General features: G+C 41.3%; 1 protein-coding gene across 13 annotated transcripts in view; it reads right to left on the bottom strand.

Annotated features, from left to right (window-relative positions):
• TRPS1 (transcriptional repressor GATA binding 1) overlaps positions 1–15688 on the bottom strand; it is a 231496-nt gene that overhangs the window by 156806 nt on the left and 59002 nt on the right. For 6 of the 13 annotated variants that reach the window (XM_083516528.1, XM_083516523.1, XM_083516524.1 and 3 more), the window contains exons 2-3: positions 10168–10342; positions 7612–8540 (exon numbers count right to left, since the gene is read on the bottom strand). In XM_083516528.1, the coding sequence (XP_083372654.1) occupies positions 7612–8540; positions 10168–10204 (966 nt within the window). In that variant the 5' untranslated portion in view covers positions 10205–10342. Of the gene's footprint in view, positions 1–7611; positions 8570–10167; positions 10343–15688 lie in introns of all 13 variants that reach the window. The other 7 variants (XM_083516522.1, XM_083516534.1, XM_083516527.1 and 4 more) reach the window with 3 other exon arrangements.

The following is a 15688-nucleotide window of genomic DNA, read 5'->3' as shown; positions in this document are numbered from 1 at the left end:
AAAAAGATGTTTTGGCAACACCACAAGGAAACAATTTTGCATATAGTCTCTACTTGAAGTGCACGGTCATTAAATTTGAAAATGACCATCAAATTCATAAATAGGGGCTTACAATCTAGAGTTGATGCTGACTCGGGATACTCGGTCTCCACCCCCATCGTTCTGACGGATACTGAGGTCCAGCGCCGAGGGCCTTCTGACAGTTCCCTCACTGCAAGAAGCCAAGTTACAGGGAACCAGGCAGAGGGCCTTCTCGGTAGTGGCGCCCGCCCTGTGGAACGCCCTCCCATCAGATGTCAAGGAAATAAACAACCACCTGACATTTAGAAGACATCTGAAGGCAGTCCTGTTTAGAGAAGCTTTTAAAGTTTAATAGATTATTGTATTTTAATATTTTGTTGGAAGCGCACAGAGTGGCTGGGGAAACCCAGCCAGATGGGCGGGGTATAAATAATAAATTATTATTATACTTTTTTATTACTTTTAGCAATCCTTTTTTTCCACCCCAAACATTGCAATCTGAAATGCAATGTGTGGTGCACGTTGAGGATTGGCTGCTATCAAGCATGAAAGCCACAAGGCACACACCATTAGAAGGTATATGGATTGTGGTCCAAGTTTACAGAACAATATAGAAATTGAAGATGATAGATTACATTACTGAAAGTATAGTCCAGATGTTAATTGTTCTTTCATAAACTAATGAAGAAAAACATTCAACCTTCAAGGGAACATTTTTCAGGATAGTTTGAAGGAACCTCTGTGCACTGCAGATAGTTCAGGGTAAATTCTAGGGCACATAAATCTCGATCAAATCTCCATGTCCCATCCATGGCTGAGACACAATCGGTCAGGACAAAAGACCACCTTCTCAGTGGCTACACTCAGATTGTGGAATTAACTTAGTTCATGAGCTCCACTGCACACCATCCTTCACAGTTTGTCACTGACTGGTCTAAACTTCCCTGTTCTGGAAAGTATTTGTCTCACTGGGAATATGATTTTTACATGGTAGACCTTCATTGTAGAATGTTTTTCTCTGCCAAGACAGTTTTTATGCAGTTTTTAAAATATATATATATAATCAACATTTATATACCACTTTTCATCACAAAGTGTCCACAAAATGGTTTCACTGTAGTTAGTAAAAACATTTCATTAAAACAATAAAGCATTTAAACAGTACAGCAAATAAAAGATCACAAAATCAACACAACCATACAATCATTTCAGTACTACAACATAATACTATCCCATGATTCAGAGCAGATTTAAGCCCAGACTGCCATAACCCCGGGAGAACATATAAATCTTGATTAGCCAATTGGTTCATTATGGATCATGTAGCCCTGTGGAATTCATTTCCTCATTTCCTCCTAAGAAGGGGATGCATCACTTCCTCTTTCAAAGTAGTGGGGACCACACCCTTCCCTGCAATGAGACATTAACTACCCACTGGACCCACTCCGCCAAATCCCTCCAGCTAGCTGTAAGCAGCCATGAAGAGCAAGGGTCAAGTAGTTGGTCATATTCATTCAAGCTTCTTGTCCACATCTACAGGCTACATTAACTGAAACTGATCCTTTCAATAAGGGTCAGTCAGTTCTTTGGACCTCCTCTGAAATTATAACCACTAGTGCCACCAAGGCTGAAGTGGAAGCAAGCAATTGTATCTTCATAAAGGTAAGGGACCCCTGACCATTAGGTCCAGTCGTGACCGACTCTGGCTCATCTCGCTTTATTGGCCGAGGGAGCCGGCGTACAGCATCCGGGTCATGTGGCCAGCATGACTAAGCCGCTTCTGGTGAACCAGAGCAGCGCACAGAAGCGCCGTTTACCTTCCCGCCGGAGCGGTACCTATTTATCTACTTGCACTTTGACGTGCTTTCGAATTGCTAGGTTGGCAGGAGCAAGGACCGAGCAACGGGAGCTCACCCCGTCGCGGGGATTTGAACAGCCGACCTTCTGATCGGCAAGTCCTAGGCTCTGTGGTTTAACCCACAGCGCCACCCGCTAAGCAAATATGTCCAAGCAGGTGACAGGTGGTTCAGATGTTACTGTCTGTGACCAGAACACACTTGTCCTTTAAGCACTCTGAAAAGCACTGATAGGTGGCTGTTTGGATATGAAATTCACTGCCATGACCACCACGTGATAAACACATGCTATAGTGCTTATATACTGACCTCACTATCAGATTAGTGTCACTTGTATTCTAGTTTCTGTTTGCTTCCTTATCCAAATGTTCACTCTAGACCTCAGCGCTGGAGAGAGCACTTAGGGGCAGCCTTGTTGATGGCATCTCCCCCCCCCCCCCCGCCTTCCAAATCCCTATTCCTATTGTGTCATGCCTTTTAGACTGCAAGCCTGGGGGCCTTTTCTGGCTAAAGAGCAGGATAAAAGGTAAAGGTACCGCTGCCTGTACGGGCCAGTCTTGCCAGACTCTAGGGTTGTGCGCTCATCTCACTCTATAGGCCGGGAGCCAGCGCTGTCCGCAGACACTTCTGGGTCATGTGGCCAGCGTGACAAGCTGCATCTGGCGAGCCAGCGCAGCACACGGAACGCCGTTTACCTTCCCGCTGGTAAGCAGTCCCTATTTATCTACTTGCACCCGGGGGTGCTTTTGAACTGCTAGGTTGGCAGGCGCTGGGACCGAACGACAGGAACGCACCCCGCCGCGGGGATTCGAACCGCTGACCATGTGATCGGCAAGTCCTAGGCGCTGAGGTTTTACCCACAGTGCCACCTGTGTCATACTTTAAATGAATAAGTATATCCATATATTACTAGACCTGCAGAAGCTTCTGTAGTGTGCTAGTTAAAGCGTGTGAGCTATGAGACAGACGTCCATCATTTAAAACTCACAACAACCAAAATTTAATTAGGTACCCTTATTTAATCCCATCTCTTCGATGTCAGCCTCCATCTACAATATGGCAGTAATGATATTGGCCAGGTTCTTGGAAAAAGTATTAAGATGAAGTAAGTGACACTTGAAATGCAACATATAAATTAGAAGCATTAAATATACTAGTAATTAAGTTCTACCATTCATTAAGCATGCTCAAGTTTGAAGCTTTAGTTATTCCTCCCCCAAGACTGGGAGTTACTGAATCGCAATCCATTTCAAATGAAACAGCGTTGAAGTGGGGGTGGGGGTGGAAAGAACTTCCAGAATAGGCAAGGTCGCAAGACAAATGTGTGGGCACTGGAGGGAATTTCAGCAATCCTTTTACTGCATGTTTATAAAATCTGTTCAGTATTTACTGCGAAGCATGAAAATATTAATCAGTTATTTATCTTCTTACATGTTTGGCATCAACATCTGGTGTATGCACAAGTGGTGAAGTCTAACATTTGGAATGAGTGAATATTTAATGCTCTTTTCCCCCGAACTCACCAGGAAAAGTTAGCATGCATGCATATATATATATATATATATATATATATATATATATATATATATATATGAAAGAAGTTTCCAGAGCCAACTGTTTCTATCAAATAATTACTAGCTTCGTATAGGAGTGTCTGGTCTATTTTAGACTATATTTCTGGTTGGAGGAAAGAACTGATCTTAACTAGATTATCTGTGTGCTGTTTCCTACCCCTTTTTTGTCTTCCTTACAGCATTTTGTTGCCAAGCCTTATTAAACGAGTACGGTCTTCATTGATCTGTTTTATTTCTAGTTCTATTTGTTCAATCTGAGATATCACGCACATCTGGTTTATTTCAGAAAATGCCGCCCTGAAAAAGCATCCCGTCCAATCTAATCAAGAACAAACTTGCCCATAAATAACAAAGAACCTAACAATATCACTGTTAGGAAGATGTAAGAGAATGCTAAAAAAAAATAATAATCAAATTCCTGTATATTGACTATCACAATCTTTTTGAAAGCCTGAATCAGTTAGTTAAATAGTACGTTCTAAAGAAATACAAAATCAGTTTCTGGATTGCCCACATCTTCCAGTTAATGTTCACACCATTATGCCTGCTCGGACGTTAATGTTTCTGTGCCCCTTAATCATACGTTCCTACCATCCTTACTGCTAGATCCATCATTAAATATTGGCATTCCCAGGAACTATCACTGTAATTAAAAACTGCTGTGTCTTGTTTAACACATCATGCCAATATTATTTACAAGCCATAGGTTTAGCTTATTATTTGTTTTGCAGGTTACTTGCAAGAGTACTAGCAGTTTTTGCAACCCAGCAGATATTCCAGACAGTTATTTCATAAGAAACCTTTACAGGATAAATTCTTGTGAAAGGGTTCACAGAATCTCCCTACAGCCCTGTCATCAGGTGCTGAAATAAACCAAATGTGTGTCACATTGCAGTTTTAACAAGCTACAAACAGAGCCAGCCTTTTTCTACAGAACTGAAACTGTCAAAAGACGCAATAGATTAATTCAACAGGCTTTATAGAATTAACCTGAAGTTTCCAGCAAGCAAAAATTCAAGTTTTCTATATGACTTTGATGTTTTTAGTGAAATGTCTCTGAAATATGTGACTTTAATTATATCACTATTGGTGAGGTTTCTCTTTAACCAAATTATGACATCCAGACCCAAAAAAGTAAAGTAGTTGGGGAGGATGTGGCATGATTGAGTCTAACTGAGAAAAAATAGTGCTCATTATTTATACTAAAACTATCTCTAGATAAAGTACCAGGTAGAAGATCATTTAATTTTGTCACTAATAAATTAGTAAATTTGTATTATTGTTTCCAACTGGCCTGACTGCACTTAATTGGACTGCTTCATTTGTGGCTGGCGATACGTGCTCTCTTTTGTCCTGCTTACTGGAGAGGGAATGCCATTTAAACAAAAACAAAACAAAACCCTTTTTGAAAAGCATTAAAGGGTACATGGTGGAAGAGCAGAAAGCCACACACTGTACCATGATGGCAAAATAATTAGAATAATATTTATTATTAGCCTACATAACAAGGTGGTTGTGAATGATAACAGAATTCTAAGGCAAAGCCAGCGCAATGAAAATTAAAAACCTCATTGTGACACGTGGAGACTCCAGCAAGGCACAGTCTTTGGAGATGAGAGGAATTCAGCTGGGAATTTAGGCAAATTAGTATAAAGTTGCAGAGTACATAACTTACGGAATTATGCACTACCCACCTCCACCCATAACATACCCTGCAGAGTATGCAGAAGCAAAACTGAAAAGAATAGCCACAGTGCCTAAGAAAAAATACAGGCCTGCTTCTCCATGCATACTACTATGATGATGAAGTGTGCTAGGATTTATTATGGAATATTACTCTCATAATGCTCAGATGGCTTTCTGTTGTCCGGAAATGTAAGCCTTATAGGCCTGGCACCAGATCAGTTACACTCCTTGTCCTCAAGACTTAATGTTCCTTGCTCCATCAAAAATCAATAAGAAAAGCCACGGCTTCCAGCAACCAGCAGAGATCAGATTGTTCATTTAAAATAATCCAGATACTAATTTTCTGCTACATTATTTCAAGAGAGTTATTTCCCATAGGACTGTATTTCCCCCCAGATATGATCTACCAAACCTTCATGTTTCCCATTTTTAGAATCACATGGCACGAAGCGAGACTTACATGCCGAAACTGCTGAAGGCACATCCCATTCCCTTGCCAATAAAGCCATGGCACATTTGGCTGTCTGCCATTTAAGCATCCCTAAGCCTCCCCATACCCACCCTACCACACAGATTATTATATCTATGCAAGAAAGACAAGAGTTGGGCCAGCAGCCATTAGGGTGCCACATAAGGGTACAATCCTGACCCCATCAAGTCCATACCACAAAAGGCCCATTTGTACCAGGCAAGTGGTTGACCTGACAACTGTTGCTATCCCACAAATCGTCTGGGGCCCCATCATAGTGCTAGTCCAGAGTCGTAGTCCAGAGACATATGGAGAGCCACATTTTCCCCATTCCGTGGTTGGAAGAAGGGCTAAGGAGCCCTTTCATACCACCCTCTTGATTCTGGATTGTATCCAATGCTAGTCCTACTCAGAAAAGGCCCATTGAAGTTAATAGATATGGCTAACAAAGGTTCATTAATTTAAATAGATCCAATGTATCTCTGCATTGGATACAAACTTATGGCTTCTAGGCATAGGCAAACTCCGGCCCTCCAGATATTTCGGACTGCAATTCCCATCAACCCTGACCACTGGTCCTGTTAGCTAGGGATGGTGGGAATTGTAGTCCCAAACATCTGGAGGGACAGAGTTTGCCCATGCCTGTTCTAAGTTCTCCCCCTGCACCGTAAAAAAAAAATCAAAATCCACTATCAGACGCAGAATGCAATGTAAGAAGCCCTGCATCGTACTGCACAATAGATTGTGCATTGAGTGAGAGGCTGGACTAGATATTTTTCTATGACCCATCAAACCAAGCAGGATAGCTCAGCCAATAAGAGCATGAGACTCTTAATCTCATGGTCATGGGTTCCAGCCCTACACTGGGTAAAAAGGTTCCTGAATTGCAGGGGATTGGACTAGCTGAGCCCTTGTGATCCCTTCCAAACTCTGTGATTCTCTGCACTGCAGCTGTTTACATAATTTATTTTGAGGAATTTGGATACTTTCATCACCAAATAATATGAGCAGCCCTATCCTTAAGGGAAGCATGATTTGAAGATGCCTTCAGTCATTACCCATTACTACGAGCCCTGAATCCAGGAATAGTTAGTCATGACTGAGTCCCATTGAAACCAAATGAAAAGTCATCACTATCTGATCTGATTCTTATGGGATTCGGTCCTGACTAACTTAAAATGTACTATCCCCGACTCAGTTAAGCAGAGAATTGAAAATTTAATGTGCTAATGCAGCAAGCAAGTTTTTGCAAACATGTGACCTGGCTTGAACATAACATTAAACCGCAGTATACTGTTATGGGGATGAGAATGCTAAGGCCTTAGGTTCGAAAGCTTCTTCCTCTGCTCTCTTCCTCCAGCAAGCTTAAACAGCATTTTACAAATCAGATAAATAACTATTAGGAGTGCCCCAAAGAAGAATTTGTATGCTGGGCCTAATAAACCCTTTTCTGTGCACCTAAAGGTCTTTTCCCTTTTAATTTCTGTTTCATCCAATAAGGACAAACTGTAGTTAATTTAGACTACAGTTTATTGAAACAAGCCCAAATCAAAATGCCTTTTTTATCATGGCTGTTTACAAACTAACCACAGTTTAGCTCATTTTGGGAGTAACAATAAACTCTACTTACTTTATATCAGGGCCTAGGTGCTCCCGATCTCCTCCTCTGGTACACACCAGAAGAGGTAAAGTGATTGGTCAAGCAGCTCACTTTTGTAAAGTGAAACTGTGGCTTAGCATTATATCCAAACCTAACCTAATGGAGTCACTCACTGAGCAGCTTCTTGTTAGGTACACACTTAGTGCTAAACCTAAGTCTGCTTCTGAATAATGTGTGAAATGAACGATGAATTCATGCAGACCAAACTTGAAAAGCAGTAACTTAAGTGGCATTGATGTGGCTGTAGCAGCTCACATGAGATTCATTACGCAGGCTTAAAATTGTGTCCCCATGTTTTTCTTGTTAAGAAGCGCACAGGGAGGTATGGAAGTACGAGATACAAACCTGCACATCATAAGTCCCGTTTAGCAGGACAGGCCTTTGGGAATTGATATCCTGCAGGACCCCTGACAGCACAGAACAATTGACTTTCTGGAAGTCTTTGGAGTGGCTGAACTGCACCATGTTGTGGAGAGCCAAAATTTTAGTGTCAAGCTCAGCATCCTGCCTGGTGCGGTTGTGCAGCCCGAGGTGGTACTTGCGGAAGTGTTTGATGAGATCTGTGGGGTCGTTCCCATAGTAACCATAGCCACAGATGTTGCATTTGAAGTCCTGAAGCTCTGGAGACAGAGGCGCCATATCAGGGTTCTCGTTTGCCAGCAAATCTGCTTTCAATTTGCTTGGCCTTGCGTCCCCATCTGAAGGCACTTGTGGGTTTTTTGAGGCCACCGAACCCGGGCTCGAACCCCGGCCCTCGGCTTGACCACTTTGCACATGCACTGTTTCGTCCGTAGATTTTGGTGATGTGCGATGCTCATCGCTTTTCTCTGACAGATCTCCTGGCGGGGTGCAGATCACATCTTGGGTGTCATCTGCATCTGATCTGAGAGGAGACTTCAAGGACTCTGAGATTCCCCCAACAGCTGGAGATGAGAAGCCCTGCATATTTCTGTCTGTCACCTCATCATGAGGGAAGGATGGAACATTTCCTCCCTTATTGTGGCTTTCATAATTAAAGCCAGCCTTTTCGCTTGTTGAGGAGCTTTTAAAGTCCTTTTTAGTGCTGGGAGATGACTCTGGGACATGCGTGCAAAACCCCTCCTTGTCAGTTTGCTCCGCAGCCTCACTCTGCTCAGCGTTCCCTTGCATCTGACCGGCAGAAAATTCTCGTTGCCTTTCAACAGTGTCACTTTCAGGACCCGGCGACTTGAGGGTCTCGGGTTCACCTTCACTAGCAACGTTTCTTAGAGGGGGGTTCTTTTTCCGGACCATATCTGAAAGCAGAAACAGAAAAACAATTAGACTGCTTAAACTACGCAGTCAATTTATGCCACCCCTCACCGTTAAACATAAAGGTGCAGTTTCTGCCAGATACAAAATACTCACAAGCTTTTATAAAACACTGGATACTATCAGTGGCACACTTACTTGGGCACAGTTACAATGCTGGCACACTCATTTTGACTTCTATCTTACAGGAATAGCAACCTTTCAAAATGTAATTTAAATAAATTTTAAAATATCACTGGTAATCTCCAGTTCTGTGCATCAGTTAGTAGCTTGACATCTCTGTAAACGAATCCCAGTAATGCAATGCTAAATTCTTTTTTAAAAAATTCTTTTTAGAATAAATAATTATGGATGTGTCATACTGAGATCAGTATTTAGCCTCACACATGCACTCACACACACCAGTTTTTTTTTGGGGGGGGGGTTGCATCCTCCCTTCCTACTGCTGAACCCTATGAGGAAACCCCTTAATTGTGAAAACAGATATGGAACTGAAAAATATATATAAGCTACTATAGGCTATATGAGCTATGTTTTGAGATGAGTGTTGCTCACATAAGAGATCCTTTGCATCCAGAAATTCTTAAAACAAACAGCAAACTATGAACTCTTTCATATTTTGCATGGTCTGGGTCTAATCTCATAGTTATCAAGCAAACATAATGTTCGAATGAGAATTTTATACTTATCAGTAACTTCCATGCTATAATTTTACAGTACTGTAAAATGTTATAACTTTACTGCCCAGAGCAGGCGTAGCCAACGTAGTGCTCCCTTCCAGATGTTGCTGGACTCCAGCTCCCATCACCCTCAACCAGCATGGCCATTGGTTATGGATGATGGGAAATGTAGTCTGACAATATCTGAAAAGCACCACGTTGGCTGGCCTAGGTTCTCAAAACGGGGGAAATTAGTCAACCCGTACAAAGAAAGAGGATTTTATGGTAAGCACAGTACCAACCCGTTGTTCAGCAACTGGGTGGGCTGAATATCGCCTTGCTGAAGATACCTCCTGATCTATACTGGATTTCTGAAGCTAGCCACACCCCCTGGGTACTATCATCCCAATGTGATTTGTGAAGAAGGGAGCTTAGGAAGAGCTGAAACAGATGGTTGGGCCATGGGCTGGGTGAGGCAAAATACACAAAAGCTTTTTGAAGTCCCTCTCCCCCCACCCTCCTGTCTAAAATCTCAAAATAATTGCCAATATTTTCGTATGAGAAGAAGAATTTGTGAAGCTAATATTAGGCGCATCACCCTTCCACCACCCCTTCCTAAAAAAATTTTTTCCTAAAAACTGCAGTTTCATTGGACTGTATCTATGATACTCTACCCTTAAAGAAAGATATGCTTTTCCTCTGTCTTGTACACTATCAATATCATTTTTCAAGAAGACATATTATCTAAATAAAAGCCCATTTGCAGTACTTTTAAATGGAAGAAACTATCTACTGGCAAGTCATGTTAGACAGAGTGAGAATACAGAGAAAGCATATAAGCATTCTGCAATTATTATCTGTAAGACAAATAACAGATTGCACAATGCTTTATAGCGTGCCAAGAAGTTTTCCAGTTAACATTTCCACTTGGAAAAAAAAATAGATTACATACTTTTAAAATCATACCCAGCATTGACTTCATAAGGCATGTGGCTCTAGAATGCTTTTTTTGTTTTTTTGCTTTTACAGTTATTAATTCTATTAGTCAGCTAGCAGGAGGGCTAACGCAACTGGCTTAGGAGGTACACGGAAGACACAGAAGACATTTTGAGAGCTGATCTGCACATCTGCAAAAGAAAAAAAAAAGATTTCCTTCCTAAATTATGCATTCACGATCAGTTGGGGTTTTTCCTTACTTAAAAACATGATTATGTCTGCTTTCTATACAGCATTAGATCTACTACAGCAAATGGTGGCTGCGGCAAACAATTCTCTGTTTAGAAAAATACACAGCATTCAGCATGCTTTGTCCTTTCCATATGTACTCCTTCTTGCATAGACATTCTCGCAAATTCTGATCCCATTATTTTGTAGGTATCCAGCTGTATGGCAACCAATTCTGGCCCATCTAGAGGGCAGTATCAGGAAGCTTTGGTGTCATAGCTTAATTCAAAAGTAAAGCATCACTACTACCTTCCAATAACTCCATCACAAAATCACAATACTTTCTTATCTTTTGCTTCTCAAACTCCCACCCCAATCCCTCCTGTATCAGCCCCACTCACCCTGTGACATGATAGACCCTGATGGGATCTCCCAGTGTACCACAATCAGAAAAGCTACTCTCTTCAGCTTACTTACCCACCCACCCACCCACCCACCCACACAACCTGATGTCTAGCATAGATTTGTAGTAAGGGTAGTCCTTTCTGGAGAGTTAATAGTACTTTTTTTAACAATACAGCCAGGCATATACATATTTATTACACATAGTTTTTCAAGTCAGCTACAAAACAGATAAGATGGGTTAACTTTTAAGCACTGAAATGAATGCATTCCACGTCTTTAACAATCCCCCACAATCCTAGAGCTCAGCTCTAATACCGGAAGTGAGACAGCTTTGGTATAAAAGCAGTGGAACACGGAAAGGTAAGTTAGACTAGGGGCTAGTTATTTTCTCATTCTCTGCCCACTCCTTTTATGCGTTAAAAATTAACCCTCCAGACCCATTTTATATCCAAACCTGACCATGTGTGATGCTAAGATAAACCAAATACAACTCAGGTGTCAGAATACAGTCTTGGAGTCACTCAGACCAATGGAGAAAGGAAGGAATTGTTCCTATGGTCTGCCTAGTAGCAGAGAAGCAAGTCATTTGTAGGATGGAATGGGAAGGCTTGTAGCACCAAGTTATGTTCTGTCATCTGGTCCAGTCAAATGCTGTATAATTTCTCAAGCAACGGCCTCTAACAACGCTGATAATCTTTAACAAAGTTATGTGAAACTCATTTTTGAAAGCAAGTGGGCACGTCACGCAGTAAAACTCCCAACAGCTCTAGGAATTAGTTCTAGATTTCATGGAAGAAAATTGCTCAAAAGCAATGGCAAGTGGTTCATTACCTGAAGACTAGTTCTCATTTTCTGATAAATAATCTGGCCATCCAGTTCCATTATTTACATACAACAATACTACAAACTCAGTGGAACGCAGTGATGAATGACCATCTAGCTCCAGATCAGTAACCAATATCGGGGGTCTATGTTAATAGAAAAGAACAAGTAAAGCCTCACAAAAATTCAGCTCAGCTCTAGTGCAACCTACCAAACTCCTCCAAAATTAACTAAGGTTGCATGGAAACCTAAAGGTTCAATGCCACAATACATGGAAACAACATGTGTATCTCAAGTTGGAAGTAGCAAGTCACTAGCTATGCATTACATCATCCTTCCCCTCCTCAACATACACCATGCTGAATTCCTTAGCTAGAGGCCCTTCGCACCTGGAAAGCTACATAAACGCTATGCTGAGTAGCAATGGCAAGAAACCTAGCTGGACTGCAAGCGCGCTTCATGATGCAAAGTAATGTTACTGCAAATTCTAAGTGGGTGGCGCCCACTATCACAAGTCCAAGACAAGGCACATAGTGATATTAAAGTATAGGTGCACCGACTAAAGAGGTGCAAATGTTTTCAACTAACTGCAAGCCAAGTTCTCCTAATTTTCCTGAGTTTTTTCATAGATACGGAGCAATGCAAGTCTAAATCTCACTGGGGCAAGACAAGAACAATGCAGCCGCCGCCGCCGCCTAACTGAGTTCTCAGAGGCTCTACATAATGCATACCTATTAATACTTTCCTACCACTCTAGGGAGTAAACTTTAATTAATTAACAGACTGCAGAGAACTTTGAGATCATCTGATGAAACGGCTTTATATGGTGCAATGTTATTATAACAACTGGAACCAAAATTATTTTCAGCCTACTGAATCTGGCAGAGGGTGTAGGAGTGAGCTTCATGTTAAAACAAAGCAACCAATGTGTAATTTCATATTATTCTCCCTCCAGAGGAGAGAAATACCTGCTAGAGGATCACAAACTTTTTTTTTTTTTTTTACATTAAGCATATGCAAGGTTAGGAAAAAATTAATCACATACTTCTTTAGTGTAGCTTTGGCACAGTGAGCACTCATTTAAATAGGGCTTGGGCTAGATCCCACACTGCCACACTAAATGAGGGGAGATTTAATCAGCACTGAATGGCAGGCTGTCTCTCCACTCCATGCGTGGCAGTTTCTTATTGGATAATTAATTAGGTTCACCTAATTTACAGCAATCTTACATTTTTTATTGACAGATGTTTGTATCTAAAGGCAAAAATACCAAAAAATTTGTAAGAACATTTGGGGAAGTTGTATTTTTGGCTTATGTTAAAAGTTTAATACTTATACTTATCAAATATAAAACAAACAAGCATCTTTAGACTAAGTCTGCAGGCGGGGCTTATGTTGTTGTTGTTTAATAGAACAGCACCAGGCAATTTTAGAGGCAATCCTCCTCCTAATCATCACCATCAAAATCAGGGGGAGAGATGGTATCTATAAAAAGAGATTTTTGCATCTTGCTGGTTCAGTTCTTCCCAACATTATAGGTGGCAAGCAAACTGAACTTTTAATAATGATGACATAATTTCCAAACTACCAGTGACTGTAAATTAAGGACTGGACTTACCTATAAAGTGCAAGGGCTGCAACTTCTTCCCCCTACTCTTTACCCCATGCTTCCTGAAACATGCTCAGAGTGTGCGTATTAGGAGAACACCCAGAACAGCACAAAGGGGCAGGGGAGCGGCATCATTCCGACTGGCGAGCTAAAATGCTCGCAATATTGGGACGCTGAATTCCACCCTAAGAAATCTGCTTTGTTGAGAGCATCTTTTTCCACTGACGGAGGTGGGGTTTAGTATATGGTAGCTATTATGATGACTGCTCCTATAAGTATGTCCTTCCTGCAGACTTACAATGTAGATATGTTTAATATTTTTAATAAAAATTTAAAATTACTTTTTAACTTCTCTTTCAAAACACAAAGCTAGAGGGAAAAGAGGAATATTTGAATATGAGATGCAACATTAACAGATCAGTCTCTATGATTAGGGATGCTTGAAGAAAACGGCGAGTTCCTATACAAAATAGATGGATTCCCCACTTCTCAGACTAATGCACAGATCAGAATTTAATTATCCACCATATTTTTTACTGCTCAAAATCTTGCAAAAATCTTAAACTTATCAAAACATGCATTGAAATATTACCTTGAAATAAAATACCGATTTAATTATGTGTTTTGAGTGAAAATACACATTGAAATATGTATTTCTATACTATGTAAAGGGTGGCTAAAAAAAACACACAACCCCTGGTAAATAGAGAAATGGAAATGGATGCAATTAAAGAAATAAATAATTCATCCACCTCTTCATAACTATACTGAAGGACTCTTTTGGCAGATCCTGGTATCTCTGGATAGGCCTGGGAAAAGCTCCTGTCTGAAATCCTTGAGAATTCTGCCAATCATGGTAGACAATACTGAACTAGATGGACTCAGTATATTGCAGCCTCCTAGGCCCCTAAACGTTACTTTAAAAAAAAATCAAAAACCTCTCCCACCTCCAACAAAACTCAGATATCCCTATGAAACATTCGTTTTCAACCCAAAGGAAAAAAGCTTGGTTCCCCCAACACTTGACTCACTGAATTTCTTAGCATAAGATGCAGTGATGGCCACTACCTCAGAAAGCTTTTTAAAAGCATTGGATGAATTTCACAGCAGAGAGATGTATCAATTACTATTAGCAAGGATGTGAAATATTCACAGTGGGTCCAGAGTAGGTTTTCGCTGACCCTGCTTTGGGGAGTCTGATGAAGTAATGGAGCCACAACACAAACGGTCAACTATTCAACATCGTAACTGCTTTCTTTTCTTCTTCTTCTTCTTGGCGTGCTTTAAATGGTTAATTCTTCTGTAGCCACAAAGCCCTTTGAGATTCACTGACTAGCCTAGGAATCCTATGCTAAAATGTAATCTGGCCACAACATGCTCCGATGTTCAACATTCTCAATGCACCTGTTTAATGGACTGAGATAATGCAAGGTGGTTTGTGGTTTTATCCGTTTTGTGGGCAGAACCATGGCTAAATATCTCCTAAGGGCTTTTTTCAGGCGAGTCTTGCACAGCATGGTTGACCACCCCATGCCACAGAGGACTGCCGAGCAATCAGGCTTGCAGCCCTGCCTGCATCCATACTGCTTGCTCCCCGGTTTAGGAGCCTAAAGTCAAATCACAGGGAAGGGGGTGAGGGCTGCATACATTTTGTTGTCTGTGCTGCTGTGCCCAAGTTGTGTTCTCTCAACTTCCTTGGCTACCACAGTCTTAACGGCGTATGTGGTATGCAAAGGAGTTACCCAGGGTTTGCGCTAGACATAAATTTTAACTAAGAAGAGAAAAATGCTTCAAGGTGCCTTTGAGAAGACAAATTTCTATTCATTTCAATTGGTCTACTCCAAGTAGGACAAGCTTTGGCTATAACCCAAAATCCAGAAGAAGGCATGAAAGGACTAGATACGTCAGCACAGCAGAAGACACAGGCAATGTCACCACTGTATTCTGTGCAACTTTTGCTTATGTTTTATTATACAGTGGTACCTCGGGTTAAGTACTTAATTCACTCCAGAGGTCTGTACTTAACCTGAAACTGTTCTTAACCTGAGCACCACTTTAGCTAATAGGGCCTCCTGCTGCAGCTGCGCCACTGGAGCACGATTTCTGTTCTTATCCTGAAGCAAAGTTCTTAACCTGAAGCATGATTTCTGTGTTAGCGGAGTCTGTAACCTGAAGCGTATGTAACCTGAAGCATATGTAACCCAAGGTACCACTGTAGTGGTATAGTGGGAAGCAGTACCAGCAGCTGGCAACTTCAGAATATAGCTCCTTTTAAAATGAAGGCTTAAACACTTGGGTGAAGATGTCACTCATGAGAGCAGAAGACCAAAATCATGTCTAGTCCAGCATCCTGTTTCTCACAGTGGCTAACCAGATGCCACCAGGAAGCCCATAAGAAGGGCACTAAAGAAATAGCCCTCTCTCACTATTGTCTCCCAGGAACTGGCAGAGGACGGACATATGAAATGCGGAA

The sequence above is a fragment of the Podarcis liolepis genome (genome assembly GCF_965112155.1).
Source record: "Podarcis liolepis genome assembly, chromosome: 8".
NCBI lineage: Eukaryota > Metazoa > Chordata > Lepidosauria > Squamata > Lacertidae > Podarcis > Podarcis liolepis.
The sequence above is the reverse complement of the archived record's forward strand: the minus strand, read 5'-3'. Positions and strand labels throughout refer to the sequence as shown.